Raw genomic sequence first — 21,040 nt, forward strand, 5'->3', positions numbered from 1 at the left:
AAACTCCAAAGCATGATCTTGCAAACCAATTCTTGGTGAACTGCTTGGGTTCAGCTCCACACGTTTCTGTGATCCACTGCTTTTTTGCCATCTTCTGGTGTTTGCTTCAATCTTATGTTCATGTGAAGACGAGCAATATTTCAGATAGAAAGGCTCCCCTTCAACCGCAGTAATGTGGGGACGTGAAGTACAAGAAGACTCTTCAAAAGATTAGTAAAGTAAAAAGAAATAAAAACAAAAACCAAAATGACAAAGGTAACTTTCTGTCTCCTAATGTATTAGGTGAAGAAGCAAAGTCAGTAAGAAAGCCCTGAGAAATCTTGGTGTCACTTTCTTGTGGGTTCTTTTATTTTTTCATCAACCTTTTCAACACTAGAAGGGATAAGGCACTTTCAGAACATAGATGAAAACACAACTTCTGACAGCTTCTCCCCAACAGGAGGGTATCAGAATTTAAATAATCGTAGCTAGAAGACTGATAAATGTGTCATCTTTTAAAAGAAAATATTACACATTTTAACTTCTTCATAAGGAAAGCCTCAGAAGTCACAGCGTTTTCATACCTACCTCAAAACATACCCAGCTGAGGAGTCTCAGTGAAAAACAAGAAACCTAGCAATTTGGCGTTCTTCCTCTGCATCATCAGAAATCTCACACACCTTGCATTCACCCTGCCTATCTAACATTCCCCAGCACGTGTAAGTGTGGTTAAAGGCGTGCCTATGTAACTTAGGGTGTGTGTACATTTGTTATTGCTGTAGGTCACCATGTGGATAATCAAGAGTTCATTTATATAATATCAATCCAAATTTGCATATGTGTCACTTTCCCTCTTTCTCGATTGACCCAGATTGTCTGGCTTTGAAAATATACCTGACCCTCATCTACACAGGATAGGTGCTCCTTCCCCTCTTTCTGTGCTCTGGTACTTCAAGGTCAGCATTAATGGGTCTTTCTCATAATCAATCTTCTGATGGCTCTTGGGTGCACTTTTATCACATTTTGAGGATGAGAATATTTAAATTGAATGAAACATTTTCTCTCAGACATGAACAGAATGCCCTCTGTGTAGTCAGGGTTTATTTCTCAAAGCAGCAATCTGGTTTTAACTCAAAATTGTTAACCACAGCATAAAGAGGAAGTGTTGTGGCAGAAGCATTCTGATATGGTTTGGCTGTGGCCCCACCCAAATCTCAACTTGAATTGTAATTCCCATAATCTCCACATGTCACTGGAGGTACCCAGTGGAAGGTAATAAGTTCTCACTAGATCTGATGGTTCTATAAGGTGCTTTTCCCCCTTTTGTAAGTTTCCTGAGGCCTCCCCAGCCCTGCGGAACTGTAAGCCCATTGAATCTCTTTCCCTTATAAATTACCCAGTCTCAGGTGTGTCTTTATTAGCAGTGTGAGAATGGGCTAATACAGTAAACTGGTACCAGGAGTGGAGCACTACTGTAAAAACACCCAAAAATGCGGAAGTGACTTTGGAACTAGGTAACAGGCAGAGGTTGGAACAGTTCAGAGGGCTCAGAAGATAAGAAAATATGGAAAAGTTTGGAACTTCCTAGAGACTTGTTGAATGGCTTTGACCAAAATGCTGATAATTACATGGACAATAAAGTATAGGCTGAGGTGTTCTCAGATGGAGATGAGGAACTTGTTGGAAACTGGAGCATAGGTGACTCTTGTTATGCTTTAGCAAAGTGATTGGTTGCATTTTGCCCTTGCCCTAGAGATCTATGGAACTTTGAACTTGAGAGATGATTATCTGGCAAAAGAAATTTCTTAAGAGCAAAGCATTCAAGAGGTGACAGAGCTTAAAAGTTTGGAAAATTTGCAGCCTGAGGATGTGGTTGAAGAAAAAAACCCATTTTCTGGAAAGAAATTAAAGCTGGTTGCATAATTTTGCATAAGAAATGTTCTTATGCAGGACTCAAATGTTAATTGCCAAGACAATGGGGAAAATGTTTCTAAGGCATGTCGGAGATCTTCACAGCAGCCCCTCCCATTACAAGCCCAGAGGCCTAGGAGGAAAAAATGGTTTCCTGGGCTGAGCACAGGGCCCTCTGATGTGTGCAGCCTAGGGACTTGGTGCCCTGCATCCCAGCCCTCTAGCCATTGCTAAAACAGGCCAAGATACCAGATCGGGCTGTGACTTCAGAGGGTGCAAGCCTCAAACCTTGGCAGCTTCTACATGGTGTTGAGCCTGGACTTCTACATGGGGTTGAGTCGGCAAGTGCACAGAAGTCAAGAATTGATGTTTGGGAACCTATGCCTAGATTTCAGAGAATGTATAGAAATGCTGGATGTACAGGCAAAAGTTTGCCATAGGGGTGGAGCCCTCATGGAGAACCTCTGCTAGAGTACTATGGAAGGGAAATGTGGTGTTGGGGATCCCACACAAAGTCCCCATTGGGACCCTGCTAGTGGAGCTAAAAGAAGAGGGCCACCATCCTCCAGGCCCCAGAATGATAGATTCACTGATAGCTTGCACCATGCACCTGGAAAAGCCCAGAAACTCAACACTAGCCCATGAAAGAAGCCAGAAGGGGAGCTGTACCCTGCAAAGACACAGGAACACAGCTGCCCAAGGCCATGAGATCCTACCTCTTGCAGCAGCATGACCTGGATATGAGACATAGAGTCAAAGGAGATCATTTTGGAACTTGAAGGTTTAATGACTGCCCTATTAAATTTAGAACTTGCATGGGGCCTGTAGCCCCTTCATTTTAGTCAACTTCTCTCATTTCGAAGGGTGTATTTACTCAATGCCTGTACTTCCATTGTATCTAGGAAGTAACTACTTTGCTTTTGATTTTATAGACTCATAGGAGGAAGGTGCTTGACTTGTCTCAGATGAGACTTTGGACTTGGATTTTTGAGTTAATGCTGGAAAGAGTGAAGGCCTTAGGGGACTGTTGGAAAGGCATAATTGTGTTTTGAAATGTGAGGACATGAGATTTTGGAGAGGCCAAGGGTGGAATGATATGATTTGGCTGTCTCCCCACCCAAATCACCTTGAATTGTAGTTCCCATAGGCCCCATGTGTCATAGGAGGGACCTGGTGAAAGGTAATTTATTCATTGGGGTAATTACCCTAATGCTTTTCTGATAGTGAGTGGGTTCTCATGAGATCTGATGTTTTTATAAGGGGTTTTTCCCCTTTTGCTAAGCACTTCTCCTTGATGCCACCATGTGAAGAAGGATGTGTTTGTTTCCCCTTCCACCATGATTGTAAGTTTCCTGAGGCCACCCCAGCCATACAGAACTGTGAGCCAATAAAACTGTTTTTCTTTATAAATCACCCAGTCTCAGGTATGTTTTTATTAGCAGCATGAGAATGAACTAATACACATTCTTTGAAGACATGGATGTCAAATCTAACTCAAAGAACAAGAGTTATGGAGCGCCAACTTTATGTTTTCTGGTTGCTATGCAATCGCTATTTTACATTAATACTTTAACATAGAAGGTGTGATACATTTGTATATGTGGGTGTCAATTTCAATTGACACTGAAAACCATGATGAGTCATTAACAGTTCATTTATTTTCCTGTTTTAGACTTAATATGATAAAATGTATAGACCATACAATATGTGCTCCTTTATGTCTGTGTTATTTTGACATGATTAAGTTATAAAGGCATTCATGCTATAGCAGTGATGTGTTCCTTTCTCATTGTCATGTAGTATCTAATTGTGTCATTATTTGGCAATTTATCCATTTTATAGAGGGATACATTTTGGGGATTTGGTTTATTAAACAAATGTCTATTGCATATTGGGTTATTTCTGGGTTTCCAGGTTTTGGCGGGTCTTAAAAAGCTTCTATAAACACATGACTGTGTTGGATGGACATGTGCTCTCTGGAAGTATTATCATTTGAAAAAACCTAATCTGAATTACACACTCTCCAGAGGTGGGAGGTTGATAGTCAAAAGTCCACACCTCATCCCCTGGGCAGCTAGTAGCTTTGGATATCTAATTATGTGTTTACCATTAGAGACTTTTTGATTACCATAATGCTTGTTGGAAATGGTCCTTGTTGGGATAAATGAGAGGAGTTCAAGGTGTGCAGAGTTCCAAGTGCCAAAATAGGCACTCCTATTTTTCTTTGAACACAGTATAAGAACCCAGCAGGGCCAACAACAATAAAGTCTGTGTTTGAAACTGTCTTCAGTTTGAACAATCATAAAATTTTGTCACTTAAACTCAACTAGGTTCAGTGAATCCTATATGTAGAACATTGTCATGTCTCCCTAGAGGAAACCATTCATGAAAAGTGCTCTCCAGGGCAGACAGCGAGGAATTTGGCAACCTTGCACAATAGGCTACATGGCTGTTTCTGTGCCTGAATCATGCTGTCATTGTAACGAGGTGCAAGGCTGTTAGTGTATGTCCACAGGACATGGGACTCATGACACATTTTCCTTCACCTTGCTTTTCCACTTATTTCTGACAGATCATTGCATATGAAAAAACAAATATCTACCTCATTCCTTTATCATCTGGGTAGGATTGTATTGCAGGTATCTCAACAATAATTGGATCCACATAAGTAAATATACCCTGAGATTGGACCTGTGTTATTTGAAAGTACTAAAAGCTTAATTCTGCTATCTCTTCAGCAGTAATTCTCAAAGCAGGGAACACAGGCCCATGTGCTTCCCTCTCCCAGATAATACAGCAAGGCAAATTAATATTTGTGCTCCCATTTTCTTTCCCAAAGCCTAAGGAATGTCTTGCTATTCAATTATGGAACTCTAAAGAATGGAGTCTCGGAATCCTTCTCAATAAAAAAAAAAGAACTCTAGACAATCACTGCTAATAAATTAAAATTGGTATTTGACATCTACTGTGAAGCCTACTTGAACTCCCTGGTCTAGCCAGACTCTTTTTTGTATATGCCTTCTCATTTTATTTTTTTAAACCTCTCTAATATATTTTTCATTTACATTTTTCATTATTACTTAAATAATGAGATGAATATTTGCCTCCTCTCAGGAAGGAGAGTGTTTCAAACTTTCTAAAACCCAATAACAAAGATGGCTATCACCTCCTCAATTTCAAGTAACATGAAAGAAATTTTCACCTCAGACAAATGTAATTTACTTCAAGATGCAAGTTTTTCACTCTGCTCTCACTACATAAACTTGGACTGCAGAATCTTTTCTTTTCTGATAACACCATGTACGTCTTTTTTACTTGATCCCATTCCTGTGACTCTTATCTCTAAGTCTGGGATACCAAATGGTTGGCAACGTCACCAATCTTAATAAATTAGGTCACTAATCTTAATAAATTCAGCATCTTCAGTAGCCATCTTTATATTAAAAGAAAAAACTTGAGCATCATTTCTCAATTACTAATAAAATATGTTTGTGAGTATTTATAATCACTTACCTGTGGTGCTTACAAATATAAGCACCCAAAGGGTCAACGTTAATTCTCTACAATTCATGGTTTGGATTCTGCTTCAAATGGCTTCTCTAGAAAATAGAATAAAACAGATTCAGCCAAAGCTTTCAGACAAAAGCATACCTATCTTATGAAGGTTTAAAAATCTTCTGGCACACATATTTTTTGAAAATCAACTTAGAAGATTTTCATAGTAACCAATTCTCAGAACTTTCAGCCATATAAAATAAATAAAATTTCAAGGCAATGAATTTTTGCTTCTGGAAGATATCCTTAATAATTCATTTTTCTGACACAACAGAACCTGATGAATTTCTGCCCTGGTCTATTAAATCCTGCCTCCAAGGTCAAAGTTGAATACAATAGTACTGTTAAAAATATTACCATACTATGAATAAAAAATTTGTGACATGCTGAGCTATGTATGGCAGTTCTGCCCACGTAAGAGAATGTGCGTGTGTTTTCACATCAAAATGCTCATCATGACTTGTAATGAGATCTTCATTCAGGGGTTGAATTTTTAAAACTCTATCTTCCTTGTTCAGAACGTAGGTTTCATAAGTCTAGTAACTAAGTCTATTTTGTTCTTCATTGTATCACTAAAATCCAACATGACACCTAGCACATCGCCAGCACTCGCTAACGTGTCACTGAAGCATAGGTGTGTGTATGTGTGTCCATGTGTCTGTGGCTGCCCATATGAGTTTACTTCAGGGAAATGGAAAAACAAAATTACAGTCTCCTACACTCCAGACCCCTCCTTTACATTGACCATAACCCTTGGAACAAAGATCTGCATTAAAATTTGATCTTACTACAACCTTGCCTTCACACTTCTGATTACAATTTTGAGAGCCCATTGGAGGAAGGATCTCCCACAGTGGAGATGATTCAGAGTCTAAATACTGCATAAATAATACCATGTTCCTCGTTTAACCATCCTGAGTGCAGGGAGCACAGCCTGATGGCAGAGTCTGGTTTCAGAAACACACAAACCTGGGCTGCCACTCCAGTTTGAGTCCTGACAAGCTGCACAACTTTGGGCAAGTCTTAGAGCCTGTTTGCTCATTACCAAACCAGAGATAATAAGAAGGCCTGCCTCTGGAATTATCCAGTGATTAAACCATCTAAGGCTTATGCAGACTTCCTGAGTGCATGGCAGCCTCTCAGCCCAGAATAGTTTCCTCTCACCAATGACTACTCACCTTCCATCCTAAAAAAAAAAAGTGTTATCAATGCCTAAATCCAGGATAAAGCTTAATGGCTAAGCTGCCAAAACATTCACGTCCAGACTTATGGGAAAATCATCAAATATTTGGTGGAATTTCCAAGAGATAATAATCAATAATGTAAAGACAAAAGGGACAAGTATGAATGGAAAGTACCAACTGTGCATAATCAAATTAGACCAGTTCTATGGTTTGAAACCTCCCCCACTACCTCCACACACGTTTTATTATTAACTCTGCCTTTTCTTTTATCTTGGATAGAATAAAAAATGTTATTTCCTTTATGTCACTACTCTGGTTAAGGCTGATATAACCTTATAAAAAAGCATCACTTTAAAAAAAATTCAATATCTACCAAGATACAAAGTTAAAATTAGAAGATGTGTCAGCAAACTAAGTTAACTCTGAGTTTCAATATGAAACATATTAAGATTTCAGTATACGAAAAATAGGATCCCAGTATACAAAAAATAGTTGGTATTTACACAGCATTCTGCAAATGTGGATGTGTGTATATAAAATTTTTAATGTACTTAAGTTTTACGTGTGAATTTAAAAGATTAAGGTTATATTAAATAATAAATTCATTTCCAGAAAAAGAACTATTCTAATAAATGTAAAGGTACTCTAGCAAGTATTAATAAAATAGATACAGAAGAATATAAATATTAAGTGCCTTACATGTAAGAATTTTAAGGGTTTTTTGATTGTTATGTTTAATATCAATATTTTTGCTCTTACATAATAACTCAAGTTTCTTTCTTTTTTTTTAATTTTTCTGATTTCTAAAGCAATTTAAATACAATGTAGGACATTTACAAAATGAAGACTGGAAGAAGAAAATATTCTCAACATGCATAATATTTTAGCATGTTTTCTTGAACTTTTTATAAATGTCACATAATTAAGATGTTTAAATGATTGCATATCCTGCATTTCCACTTACTATGATATAATAAGCATCTTTCCTGTGTCATAAAACTCTTTGTTAAAACCATTCTAATTGCCACCTAATATTATTTCGTGTGGATATATTATCATTTACCAGATGCATTGTATTATGAGATAATCCTATGATCATCTTCATGGGTAAGGCAGGATGGCTCGGTTTTTTTGCAACATGGGCTCAGGTGCCAGCCTGGCTGGATTTGAATCTCCATTCTACCCTCTACCAGCTGAACAACTGTGGGCAACTGACTTACCTGCTCTGTGCCTCAATTTCCTTATCCACAGAAAGGGATAATAATACCATCTCCTGGAGCTGATGTGAAGGTTAAATGAGTTACTATTGCAAGTGTCTGGTGAATTGTGAATACCACTTAAATGTTGTCTACATTTCTTATTATTTCCTGGGTGTTACTTGATGGCAGAACAGTGATTGAAGACTACATTTAAACCCGGCAAATGCATGCTCCCAAACTGCATTCCAGAAGTGCTGCAATAATTCATATTCTCTCACTCAATAGCACAAGACAGTAGCTATCAACCACACCCAGGAGATCACTGAGGAACTTTACTTTTAAAATCTAATTAGACAGCCAAAATAGAAAAATGTTATCTCGTTGTTTTCTGAATTTGCATTTATTTGGGTATAAATGAGACACATATTAATCACTTATTATCAGTCATTTTATTTTCATGTTTATGAACCATCTCTTGTCTTTTGTCCAGTTCTCAGATGTTTGTCTAACTTGTTGTTTACTTTCTTTTGTTATGCTAATAGATGAAAATATTTATATTGATGTAGTCAAACCCATCATTCTTTTGCCTGATTACAGGTATGAGCCACCGTGCCCAGCCATGATTTTTTCATTACTTTTAAGTGTAGAATATCCTTTCCTCTCGGTGGTCAAATAGATGCTTATATATTGTCCTCAATTTTATGGCTCAATATTGTTCTGTTTTGTTTTTACGTTTAACTTTTTTTATCCACAAACAATTAATTTTCTTGTTTGACACGAAGATAGAGTGTGACTAAACTTACTTTCCTCAGAGAGCTACTAATTACTTCTTTATTGTCACTTAAATAGTACTGTATTTCCCTTATAGTTTGCTGACATGAAGTTATAATGTACAGGTCCTCCCTGAGCACTCTGCTGAAAGTCTTCCACAGCAGGCTTGCCCAAGTGCAAATACATACATGTTCACACACATCAATATTCCTCTACCATTCCACCTTTAGTTTGTCTATTCACAGCACTTATCACTAACTGACATATTTTCACTTTATGTCTGCTTGTTTGTTATTTGCCGAATTACTGAATGAATTGAATCCATAAAATATATACAATTTGGAATCTGGGACTCACCCTGGGAGCAGCTGAATCCAGGTGGGCAGGGCTGGCAGGGCAGGGCATCCAGAACCCAGCTTTGGTAGGTGCCCACTTCACAGAGGCGGCAGCCCATCTCCTCAGAGACCCTGAGGCCGCTCCCGTTTAGGGCCTCAGAGCCCCCGGGGCAGGCACGAGGTTGGGTACTGCCCGGGGGGCAGTAGTGGGGAAAGACACAGCTGCAGAGACAGAGCCAGGCCAGTGTGTGCAGTGGTTTCTCCTCTCACTAGCAGGGGCCAAATTTCCCTAGCCTGGGGCCTCAGCTGCTGGGGGAGGGGGACTCTGTCCCAGTCAGGGGTCCTGGGATTGCCTTGAGTTTGGTGGGGCCACAGCACCAAGCTGCCTTCCTGTTGGTGGATAAGCCATGCCCAGGTGGCCAGGCCGGCCCTGCCTGCCCATTTCACCCTGGGCAGAGTGGTGTTGTGGAGTGGATATCATGTCAGAGTTTCAGTCCCAGACATGGGATGGCCCTTACTGGATGAAATACTCCATGCCCAGTCCTATTCAAATTTCAGATAAACAAGAGAGGCATGATTTAGTAGAAGTGCACCCTGAATACTGCATGGGCCATACTTATAGTAAACATGTATTATCCTTTACCTGCAATTCAAATGTAACTGGGCTGCTGTATTTTTGTGAGCTCCATCTGGCTGCCTCACACAGAATGGGCCTGCACTCTGACAGGGGCATCCCAGGGCAATGTGCTTCCCCCCGACCCCCTTTCCTGGGGCAGGCAGAGGCTGGCCCTAGCTGGGAAGCCCAGGCAGTGGGTCACAGGGGCTTGCCTCTGGACCCTGCCCCTTGGCTGGATTTCTGAGGCACACAGGTTTGTCAAGGTGGGGCCTCATGTAGGATGCTGACAGCAGTTCCAGGGGCTGGGGTTGGGGCTCAGGCTCTCGGGGGATGGGGGAGGGAACTCACCGCTGTCCTGGGCCACTGTAGGTGGAGGAGCTGGCTGGGCAGGCACAGCCCCCCGGACAGAGCGGGGGCACCCCCGTCTGAGGCCCGCAGTAGGAGCTGGGTCTGCATGGGACCTCAGTCACAGCACCTGAGGAGACAGGGCCGGGATGCGGGAGAGCAGGCCACAATGTGGGCGTGGTTGGGAAAACACACCGAGCCCCCTCTTCACCTATCAGCAGCACTTGGAAGCCAGGGGAGGTCCAGAGCTGAAGGAGAACCCAAGAGGGTCCCTGGGCTCCCCAGGTGGGGCCTGGGCAGGGAGGACAGCAGTGGTGTAAGGCCTCTGAGGTGCTGGGGAGCAGTGTGGGAAGCAGGAAGGAGTGGGAAGTTGTGGGTGAAAGGAGTCTCATGTGGTCAGGGAAGGCAACGCCTGCGGGTGGTGACGTCACAAACAGTAATCAATGGCAGGCAGTTCCTTTGTCCTTGTTGAGCCAGTGGCCGGGGCAGGAAGGAGGATATATTTCATGAGGTGGGGGTGGGAGCTCTGGTGAGGACGCATAGGGCAGGTGGCACTGAGGCCACAGCTCCCCTGAAGGCAGCCGACAGGAGGGTGACTTTGGTTGTGCCTTGAGTTGTGGCAGGCACTGGACACTCTGTACTGGGCATGCTATTTCTAGTTAAACCTCTGGCCAGCCTCCTCCTTGACTCAAATGAGGAGCAAGAGGGGGCTTGAAGGCACCTTGGTCTGGGGACATCCAGGTGATGTGGATGCCACCAGAGACTGTGCGGGCCTTGTGGGGGTTGGTCCATATCTGTGGCCTGAGCTCAATCAGGGCTTCTTGCTGAGCCCAGGCCTGAGTCTCAGGGATGAGGGGAGTGATGGCAAGGGGCTGGGGTCATCCTGCAGCCTCACCTGCTGGACACTCAGATCCGGCTCGGAAGGGGATGGAAAACACATTTGCATGGCCCTGAAGCTCAGGGTCTGGGCAGTGGTAGCCTGGAGGGCAGAGCTCACAGTCTTCCTGTGCTGATGCCCCTGGCTCTGACTGAAAGGTGCCAGGTGGGCAGAGAAGGGCACCCTGGTCACCTAGACACCAGTGGCCCGGAGGACATGGGTGGTCTTCAAAGGAAGAGAGACCTGGGAGCAAAAGCATCAGGCTAAGAAGGCTGCCTGATGGGGCCCCCAATAGGCTCTTCCCTCTCCTCCCCAAGGCCCCCACACATCCAGCCTGCAGACAGGCTCTCACCTGGCCATGGGCAGTGGTACCCGGCAGGGCAGGGGAAGCACTCCGCCTGACTCTGGCCTCCTTCTCCTGCCAGGTAGGTATGCTCAGGGCAGGCCTGGGGGGCTCCTGGGTGGGTCTCACTCCCTCCAGGGCAGTAGTGGCCAGAGGGGCAGGCCTGAGTGGCTGGGGTGCCTGCAGAGCAAGGGCTGCCCTCACTTCCCTCCCCAGATGTGGCTTCCCCAGGCTCCCCTCAGGAAGCAGCACATTCCGGGCTGTGACACAGATCCCACTGCCCTCCGCCTCACCTGCTTTGCACCAGCGCCCAGGGGGGCAAGGCCCACAGTATTCTTTCTGCTTGGTTCCAGGGTCAGCCGCTGGTGTGTGAGGTGGACAAGGAATGGGCTCTTCACTGCCCTCAGGGCAGTAAAATCCTAGAGAACAAAGGGGACATGCTGGTGCCTGTGAAGGCAGGCAGGGCACAGTGCCAGGACTGTGGGGGACCCTGTCCAGGGGCGGCCTGGAGCCGAGAGGGTTGGGCATTAGTCCTGCCCCAACTTGCTTTGTATGTTTGTCAAATCAGCCACCATCCAAATTGCATTGGGAGCAGATTCATGTTACGTGCACACACGTGTGCACACACGGTAAATGTAGGAAGACTGGGGTCACCTGCTTTTAGTCTGTCAGTGACAATTAAAGAACTCCCTGCACAGGTGGTCCTGGGCTTCTTTCACACCCACAGGTGAGATGCGAGGGTGGTCACCTGTCGGACACAGCTCTGTGCACCACTGTCTCTGGGGACACAGCATCTGGGGCTGCCTGGGTCCTGGCATCCTCACCTCAGAGGTCCCAGGTGGACAGAAGTAACCAGCAGGACATTTCCCCAACACCTGTCCAACTCTAATAGACCAGGAGAGGGCGAAGAGTGAGAAGCCAGGAAGGAGGGCCCCCTATGAGTCCTGGAGCCCGGGCCCTGGGCTGGGGGGAGCCTGCCCCGGGTCTTAGTTTTCTCCGTGCCCACAGGGTGACGTGCTTTTGCCTGTGCCCTAAGAGAACTTTGAATGGGCCCTGAGAAAAGAAAAGAATTTTATCTGAGGAATGTGAGTCCTTTTAGATGATCAGGCCCAGAAAGGCATTAAAATGAGGCAGCAATCCCGTCCGCCCCCTCTGAGCTGTGTATTCATCTCTTGAAACTGTACGAGCCCAGGGAGGGCTGGTAGTGCCCTCGGTGGCACAGGGCAGGCCAAGCAGCCCCTGGCTGGCAGAAGTGACCCTAAGCATTGGACACAAAGTGGCATCTCTGAGGTCCAAGATGGGTATGGTCAGGGTGCCTAGCCGCTGGGAGGGTCAATGCAGCATCCTTCCTTTCTGCTGGTTCAGGTCTTGGGGAACCGAGGGGCAGGTGGCCTGGAGGTACAGTGGGGCAGTCGGGAAAGGATGGGGAATGGGGGTTGGGGGCGTTGGAGTCCCTCCCTCAAGGCACTGAGGACTGGCCTGATGTCCACAGTTGAAATGCTGAGCTCCAGCCTCAAATCTGGGGTTGCTCCCAGCCTCTTAGGGCCCTGGGGACTGAGCTCCATCCTGAAGTTCCTGGGAGGTACCTGAGGGCAGGGGAGAGCCGTGGGGCTGTAGGTCCCGGGGTCCACGGGGCAGTCGGAGTCAGACTTGCAGGGCCGCCGCCGCCGTCGTCAGCGCCAGCGCCAGCGCCGCCGCCAGCGCCGCCGTCAGCGCCAGCGCCAGCGCCAGCGCCGCCGCCGGCGCCGCCGTCAGCGCCAGCGCCAGCGCCGCCGCCAGCGCCGCCGTCAGCGTCAGCGCCAGCGTCAGCGCCGCCGCCGCCGTCAGCGTCAGCGCCGCCGCCGCCGCCGCCGTCAGCGTCAGCGTCAGCGCCAGCGTCAGCGCCGCCGCCGCCGTCAGAGTCAGCGTCAGCGCCAGCGTCAGCGCCGCCGCCGCCGCCGTCAGCGTCAGCGTCAGCGCCAGCGTCAGCGCCGCCGCCGCCGTCAGCGTCAGCGTCAGCGTCAGCGTCAGCGTCAGCGTCAGCGCCGCCGCCGCCGCCAGCGTCAGCGCCGCCGCCGCCGTCAGCGTCAGCGTCAGCGCCAGCGTCAGCGCCGCCGCCGCCGTCAGCGTCAGCGTCAGCGTCAGCGTCAGCGTCAGCGTCAGCGTCAGCGTCAGCGCCGCCGCCGCCGCCAGCGTCAGCGCCGCCGCCGCCGCCGCCGCCGCCGCCAGCGCCGCCGCCGCCGCCTGCGCCCCCGCCGCCTGCGCCGCCGCCCCCGCCGCCTGCGCCGCCGCCCCCGCCGCCTGCGCCGCCGCCGCCAGCGCCGCCGCCGCCGCCAGAGCCTGCAGAGTGCCCAGCCGCCACCAGCACAAGGACCAGCGGTCGCCGCGGATTGGGAATCCCCCACCAGGACTGCGTGGACCCCGGAGCCAGCTGGGCAGCGAGCGGCACGTCAGGCAGTCAGCGGCAGGAGCGCAGGGCCTGGACTTCAGCCCCTGGTGCAGGAGGGAAACACCCTCGGCCGGGTGGGCCGCACGCTCAGCGACCAGGAGCCCCGCCGGCCCGCGACGGAGCCGGAGCTGCAGCCGCCACCTGCAAGTGGGGTGCAGGCTGCAGCGGTGGCAACCCCGGATCCCGCCCTCCAGCCGAGCGCCCATCAGCACGGACCCCGGGACGACGCAGCACAAAGTCGGGCTGTGGCCTGGGCGGCTGCACCACGCAAAAGCCACTCAGCCCCATCTCTGGGCTGCAGAGGGCCCAGCGCAGGGGGGTCCGCATGTCGGGAGTCGGTGGAGGAAGGTAAGGGGGCGCGGGCGACAGTCAGACGGGCCTTGGGGCAGCGAGGAGCCTCGCGCTCCAAGGAGCCCAGCCAGCCTGAGGCGCCTCGGCAGCAACCGCCGCCTGCACGTGGCCCGCTAGAGAGCCGTTTTCACCGTTTCTCCGCCTCGGGCCTGTGACGCGGGACGGCTGAGGTGCGCGCTCACGCTGGTCCTAACGGTTCTGTTGGGCCGTTTCAGTGGAGATTTGATTATACATATACACAGTCTATGGTGTTTGTAAGCCAAGTATGTGTACAAAATATAACATTTTTTCTTTTCTGGCAGGTATATTGTGATTTTTTCTTGTTATGATGTATAAATGATGACCATGTATAAAACTTCTAGTAAATGTTTTTTTATTAAGGAAATTATCCTTGGGAAGAGAAGAAATATAAATCTTGCACAGAAGAAAATAATTCTCACTTTCTATTTTATTTTATTTTTATTTATTTGTTTATTTACTTACTTTGAGGTGGAGTCTTGCCCTGTCACCCAGCCTGGAGTGCAGTGGCATGATCTCAGCTCACTACAACCTCCACCTCCCACGTTCAAGCAATTTCCCCAGCTCTGCCTCCTGAGTAGTTGGGATTATAGGTTTGCACCACCATGCCTGGCTAATTTTTGTATATTTTAGTAGAGACGGGGTTTCACCATGTTGGCCAGGCTGGTCTCAAACTCCTGACCTCAAGTGATTTCCCCCGCCTTGGCCTCCCAGAGGGCTGGGATTACAGGGGTGAGCCACCGTGCCTGGCCTCATTTTTATTTTTGTTTATTGGTATCTTTTGTGAACTTTTAGCCTCTTCAGAGGTAGAGAGAATATTTTTATTTGTGCTCATTTATTATGCATAGATTTTAGTATATAAATGTTTTTATTATAGTTTTATTACATATATGCAAACAATTTTAAGTTCATTTACCAGTGTCCTCATGAAAATGAGCAAATATAAGTGATTATTACTATTCCATAACCACTGCTTTAATTTATAGTTTTCTTTCATAATAAACTCCCCAACTGATGTGTGCATTCTTTCAATCCAGTTATTCATCAAACATAATCTGATACCTATTGTGTAGCAGACTCATTCTACTGTCTCTCAGGACTGTTCAACTTCTTGTTGAACAACTTCATGTTTACCTTCCCAGCCTGAGCAAGCTGAGAGATTTAAAATGGAAGTATTAGGACTGAATCCCAGCTGAATCTTTTATTCCTTTTTTTTTTTTTTGAAACAAAAGCACTTCTGAAGTTAGAAAATAGTAAAAGGTAACTAACTGCCTTTTCAAAAACTATGACAGTCTCAACTATTAATCATTGCAAATACCTAATTTACGTAACAGTCTATAAATCTAAGTATTGAAAAAAATGAGCCACACCTATTCATTTGAATCCTGAGTTTTCTTTGGGTTAATTTTTTTTTTGAAAATTGAAGTAAGAATTACTTCGTTTTAAGAATTTGTTGTTTTGATTACATATCTAAGATGTGTTAATTTGTTGTTTTTATTTTGGTCTTCTTTTTTCATAGTACTTTATTTAGGTGCTAATTACATGAGTAGAACTGCCTGTTCTATGTACTGTATCCCATTTAATGTAAGGCACTATGGATTGGGTGATACCACATTATTTTATATATCATTAAGAGAATGTTTAAAATGTTGCCAGTTATAATTGTAATAAATAATGAATTGTAAATGGTATTCCAGTTTCAGGAGATGTTAATATATAAGAGAATAGTAGCTTATATAAGAGAATAATGAGAACATGAACATCTGAAAATGATTGAAATGCAGTGATACTTCTAATCTTTAATACGTACCTCAATGTAGTTATGATTGTATCATCTTACCTAAATAAAATGTCTTTGTAAGTAGTAATATCTAAAAATTATTGAGCTGTCATTTGTGTGAGGAACTGTTCTAAATGCCATACATAGATTCTCATGTAAGCATCACAGTGTTGTTCTGTGGGATAACCACTATTCTCTTATATATTTTCTTGATGAGGAAATTGAAGCAAAGAAAGGCTAAATTTTAGCTAAAATAAAGTAAAATTTATTAAAAAGAGCTTAAAGTAAAATTCAGGCCCCCAATTAAACTGAATCCAAAGGCCAAGCTTTTTGTGTTAAATAGCCTGCTCTTTTATTAATATGGTGAGTATTAAGGGCTAACAAAGACTGTACTTTCTTTACAAGAAAATTAAATATATTTTTTTGAAGACAGAGAAATAACACGTGAATTAAGTTCTGGGATACATGTGCAGGACATGCAGGCTTGTTACATAGGTATACACATGCAATGGTGGTTGGCTGCATCCATCACCCTGTCAATTACATGTTTTAAAAAGTCCTTTCATTCTCACAGGACTGCTCTACATTTGGCCTGTGCCACTGGCCAATATGAAGTGGTAGAACTCCTGGTGACCAACAATTGCCAGCTTAACCTCCTCGACAGTGAATGCAGGACACCTCTGATCAAGGTATATAGAAGCCAACTCTGAGCATGAGATGGATTTGGTTTAAGTACATAGAACAAAATGAATTTGTCTCATTGTAATACCACTATGTAACTAGTTGGTAAATCCTGTGGAGTGTTTATTTTTATTTTCCAGTATTTACAATCATTTTCTTGGTCTAATATTGACAGGCTATACAACTTAAGCAGGTGTTTTGTGCAACTATTCTGCTGGAAAAAGGCGCCAATCCAAATATTACAGATTACTATGGCAGGACTGCTCTACACTACGCTGTGTACAATGAAGATACAGACATGATAGAAAGACTACTTTCACATGGTACAGATATTGAAAGAAGCAGCAAGGTATAGATCAACCAATGTTATTTTCAGACTACCTGAAATGCATTTATTTTAGCATATAAGGGTCATTTTTTCATATTTGGAATCTCAAATATTCCTTGAATGTGTGCGCAGCACAGTGGGGCGGGAGGCTGACCCCTGGCCAGGCCCAGCACGAGGCTCACAGCCCCACTGTGTGCTTCCACCAGCAAGCAGTAGCTTCCTGCGCATTTTTCCTCTTTGGAGTATATGGAGCTCCATGGACCAGGAGCAGGACTCAGGGCTGCCAGCAGCGGACAGCTCCTGGAGAGCTCAGTGGCCTTGCTAGACCTGCGGTAAAAATGGGGACAGAGGGCACTGGCAGGCATTGCACCTGCATCCTGCATTGTTCCTGGAATGTCTGGGGCCTGCTGGGTCCCCAAGGGCTTAATCCTAGGCTTCAAGGCAACCTGAGTCTGATCTCCAGCTCTGCAGCAGGAGAGAGCAGGCTAGACCTAGGGACAGACTTCCTGAGCCGAGGGAGACCAACCTCCAGACAGAGCCTGAGGAATCCTCTGCGATCAGCTTTTAAGCAGAAAAAAATATGCTTTGCAGCAGGTCCACTTCTGCATGAAATATCAAGCAACTCTTCTGTGGATGAGCCCTACACCATCTATGGAGTTGCAGGTGTTTGCCTTCAGCCAGTGCTGGGGACTTTCCTAGACCAAGACCCCCGTGCTGTGGCTCCCTCTGGGTGTGAACCCAGTGTCATTTTGAGAGTCAGGGAACTGCCCTGCCCCATCCATCCAGCCCTAGAGGCTGTCAGTTTCTGACCCAGGTCTAGAGTTCTCCAGTGACTTCTACTCCATGAGAATGTCCCTACCATCCAGATGCAGAAGCCAGGCCACACTGAGTGGGCATAGGGTGTTCAGGTGGAATTTGGGTGCCCTCAGGCCTAATGTCTGATCATCCTGTTTAAAGGTACCATTTATTGTTTCTCCCTGGCCAAGTAACCACAAGTGCTTTGCATATGGAAGAAAATTTGGAAGTAGGAGAAGGAAGAACTGTCCATCTGTCCCCTGAATGTGCATACAGTACACTGGTGTCCCCTGGAGGCCCAGACTTCTGCCTGCAAGGAGCTTCCCCATGTTAAGGCAGAAACTGGGCAGAGCTTTTCCACCTTATGCGGATCCTTTCTCAGTTTGAATGCATTTGTCTTTTTTTTTTTCCTGTGGTTTTTTTTTTCAAACTTGTCCTGTGCTAATTGTCCTGTCTCTCCTTTACCTAATGGTCAGGTTTTCTCTCCCCACTCAGGCCTGGGTGGCCAGGCAGGGCAGTGGTCTCAACCCCCACCCCCTACACCTGAACTAGAGCATCAAGCCTGCTCTCCCACCCACACTCTAGTCTGACCCGGTGGCAGGAGGTGAATGGCTCTGGGCAGTGACTAACCTGCAGTAGTGACCCTGGGGACAGATGGAACAGTCACCCTCTTCCCGGAGACCTGATGCATCCTGGAGAGTGAAGGTCCCTGGAGGACACTGTGGTGGAGACCACGTCCCTGGAGAAGAGGGGGGACATTGAGTGAAGATGGCCTCCAGGGGTTCAGGTCACATCAGCGTGTGTGGACTGGCCACCTCCACGCACAGTCTGACCCACGACGGGCCCCCACCGTCCCCAGCATCTCACTGCACCAGGAGGTGCTAGGTTTTTGTGCTGCTTTCTCAGGGCAAATGATATGAATGAAATCACTGCCAGGGGACTTCGATCTCTCCCCCTAGGATGACTGTCCTTTACAAGTGGAAGAGGACAAAACTGTGCCTGTCACAGAGAGGTAACTCTAGTGGAGGATTTTTAAACAGCAGCAAAACTGGTTTGGGGTGAGGGGCCCTGTATCTAGCCAGGCTCAGTGAGGAGCTCACTGTGCACTGGACCCCTGCGGGCTCTCTGGGACAGGGTGGAGCCTTGCTGGTAGGTCCTCAAGTAAGTGGGTCTCACTTGGGAGCTGCCTTTAGCCCTCCTCCCTCCTCCTTCGGGCCTGCCAAGGGACTTGGAGGGAGGGATGTGCCTGTGCTGCCCCTGCTCCTCCTGTCACATCTGTGGCTCTGCTCCCTGGGAGTGGGGCTTTGACAGCCTCAGCATTGTCTCGGTGCCTGTGGCTGGCTATGCACACTAACTACACATTGCCAGGAAAAGAAAGCCCCTGACAGGGAAAAAGTTTTAAAGGGCACAGCTCAATCTACTAAAAAAAAAAGTCTGACCAGGAAAGGAGGTAAGAAACTGGAAGGGGAATGTGGGGTTAGGGGAGGCTGAGAATGAGGAGTCCCCACTTCTTCAACAGGGCCACCCTCTTTTCCCAGCTGTTCATGGTGTCAGTAGTGGGGCCAACTAGTAAAACAGGGACTCCTGGGGACAATGAACCAGCTTCCTTGAACTTGGGATGTTCTAAGCATTCTGGGGTAAAAGCCCACTCCCTTGAAAGGGGCACACACACCTCTAACACCATGGTCATGGGGGGAGCACGCATGTACATCTCCCACAGATCAAATGCTCACAAAGGCTATGTACAACCAGCAGGAGGATTTCCTCCTAGGTTTACCTAAGATGTGACAAGCATTATGAACTCTTGTGGACACCTATTTGTCTGTTCCGCTGCCTGGGGACAGCATCTGTGTGCATGAATGTGTGCATGTGCATAAAAATGTGTGTGGGTGCACATGTGCGTGTGTGTGTGTGAGCGTGTGTGTCTGAGCATGTGTGTGTGAGCATGTGTGTGAGTGTGGCTCATGCACAGTGTCCAAGTCCATGCAGGGCACTTGGACTCAAAGTCAGACGAAGAGAAGAAGAGAAACAGGGTTGGGGGGAGTGGGAGACTTGGGCCAAGGTGAGGGGAGGCTGGAGGCTGGTGTGCTTTACCTCTGATAGTCCTGGTGTGAGCTCAGTGTCTGACACACAGTAGGCAGTCCATAGGGTGTAAGTAAATGAATGAAAGGCAGGCAGGCAGGGGTGTTGGGAGGAGGAAGAGGGCCTGGGACATGTGTGGAGTTGAGGGCTCCTGACATACCAGCTGGGCAATAGGCATGTGCTGGGCAGAGTCTGGGCGTGCTGGTGCCGGGATGTAGGCAGTAAAAGCCTGGTGGACGTGGGAGGCAGGCATCCGAGCCCAGGGAGGGCTGGTAGTGCCCTCGGTGGCACAGGGCAGGCCAAGCAGCCCCTGGCTGGCAGAAGTGACCCTAAGCATTGGACACAAAGTGGCATCTCTGAGGTCCAAGATGGGTATGGTCAGGGTGCCTAGCCGCTGGGAGGGTCAATGCAGCATCCTTCCTTTCTGCTGGTTCAGGTCTTGGGGAACCGAGGGGCAGGTGGCCTGGAGGTACAGTGGGGCAGTCGGGAAAGGATGGGGAATGGGGGTTGGGGGCGTTGGAGTCCCTCCCTCAAGGCACTGAGGACTGGCCTGATGTCCACAGTTGAAATGCTGAGCTCCAGCCTCAAATCTGGGGTTGCTCCCAGCCTCTTAGGGCCCTGGGGACTGAGCTCCATCCTGAAGTTCCTGGGAGGTACCTGAGGGCAGGGGAGAGCCGTGGGGCTGTAGGTCCCGGGGTCCACGGGGCAGTCGGAGTCAGACTTGCAGGACCGGCCGCCACCAGCACATGGACCAGCGGTCGCCGCGGATTGGGAATCCCCCACCAGGACTGCGTGGACCCCGGAGCCAGCTGGGCAGCGAGCGGCACGTCAGGCAGTCAGCGGCAGGAGCGCAGGGCCTGGACTTCAGCCCCTGGTGCAGGAGGCAAACACCCTCGGCCGGGTGGGCCGCACGCTCAGCGACCAGGAGCCCCGCCGGCCCGCGACGGAGCCGGAGCTGCAGCCGCCACCTGCAAGTGGGGTGCAGGCTGCAGCGGTGGCAACCCCGGATCCCGCCCTCCAGCCGAGCGCCCATCAGCACGGACCCCGGGACGACGCAGCACAAAGTCGGGCTGTGGCCTGGGCGGCTGCACCACGCAAAAGCCACTCAGCCCCATCTCTGGGCTGCAGAGGGCCCAGCGCAGGGGGGTCCGCGTGTCGGGAGCCGGTGGAGGAAGGTAAGGGGGCGCGGGCGACAGTCAGACGGGCCCTGGGGCAGCGAGGAGCCTCGCGCTCCAAGGAGCCCAGCCAGCCTGAGGCGCCTCGGCAGCAACTGCCGCCTGCACGTGGCCCGCTAGAGAGCCGTTTTCACCGTTTCTCTGCCGAGACGGCTGAGGTGCGCGCGCACGCTGGTCCTAACGGTTCTGTTGGGCCGTTTCAGTGGAGACGCGGAAGTCGCTGAGCGTCTGTGCGAAGGTCCGTGGCCCGAGAGCGTTGTTGTTGCACTTTGGAGGCGGCGATCGAA

General features: G+C 47.8%; 1 protein-coding gene across 1 annotated transcript; it reads right to left on the reverse strand.

The window, feature by feature from the left end:
- Positions 1-111: 111 nt before the first annotated feature.
- Positions 112-20,611, reverse strand: LOC135275601 (multiple epidermal growth factor-like domains protein 6). Its single transcript, XM_064377790.1, has 10 exons — positions 20,491-20,611; positions 20,236-20,387; positions 18,127-18,235; positions 11,409-11,534; positions 11,125-11,295; positions 10,791-11,015; positions 9,899-10,025; positions 8,957-9,156; positions 5,404-5,489; positions 112-200 (listed from the first exon to the last, which is right to left on the reverse strand). Exons 1-9 carry the CDS (start codon positions 20,609-20,611, stop codon positions 5,458-5,460), a joined length of 1,263 nt encoding a protein of 420 aa, XP_064233860.1. The 3' UTR covers positions 112-200; positions 5,404-5,457.
- Positions 20,612-21,040: the final 429 nt, after the last annotated feature.

The sequence above is a fragment of the Aotus nancymaae genome, unplaced genomic scaffold (assembly GCF_030222135.1).
Source record: "Aotus nancymaae isolate 86718 unplaced genomic scaffold, 86718_ANA_hifiasm-v0.15.2.pri h1tg000017l, whole genome shotgun sequence".
NCBI classification, from domain to species: domain Eukaryota; kingdom Metazoa; phylum Chordata; class Mammalia; order Primates; family Aotidae; genus Aotus; species Aotus nancymaae.

Excerpts from the sequence above, each read along its gene's own strand:
- LOC135275601 (XM_064377790.1), bottom strand. The coding sequence starts at position 20,611 with ATGGGCGCTCGGCTGGAGGGCGGGATCCGGGGTTGCCACCGCTGCAGC. Across the intron at positions 20,388-20,490 it reads GGGGCTCCTGGTCGCTGAGC|CTGGCTCCGGGGTCCACGCA; the intron begins GTGCGGCCCACC and ends CTCGCTGCCCAG. Across the intron at positions 10,026-10,790 it reads CGGATCTGAGTGTCCAGCAG|GTGCTGTGACTGAGGTCCCA; the intron begins GTGAGGCTGCAG and ends CTGTCTCCTCAG.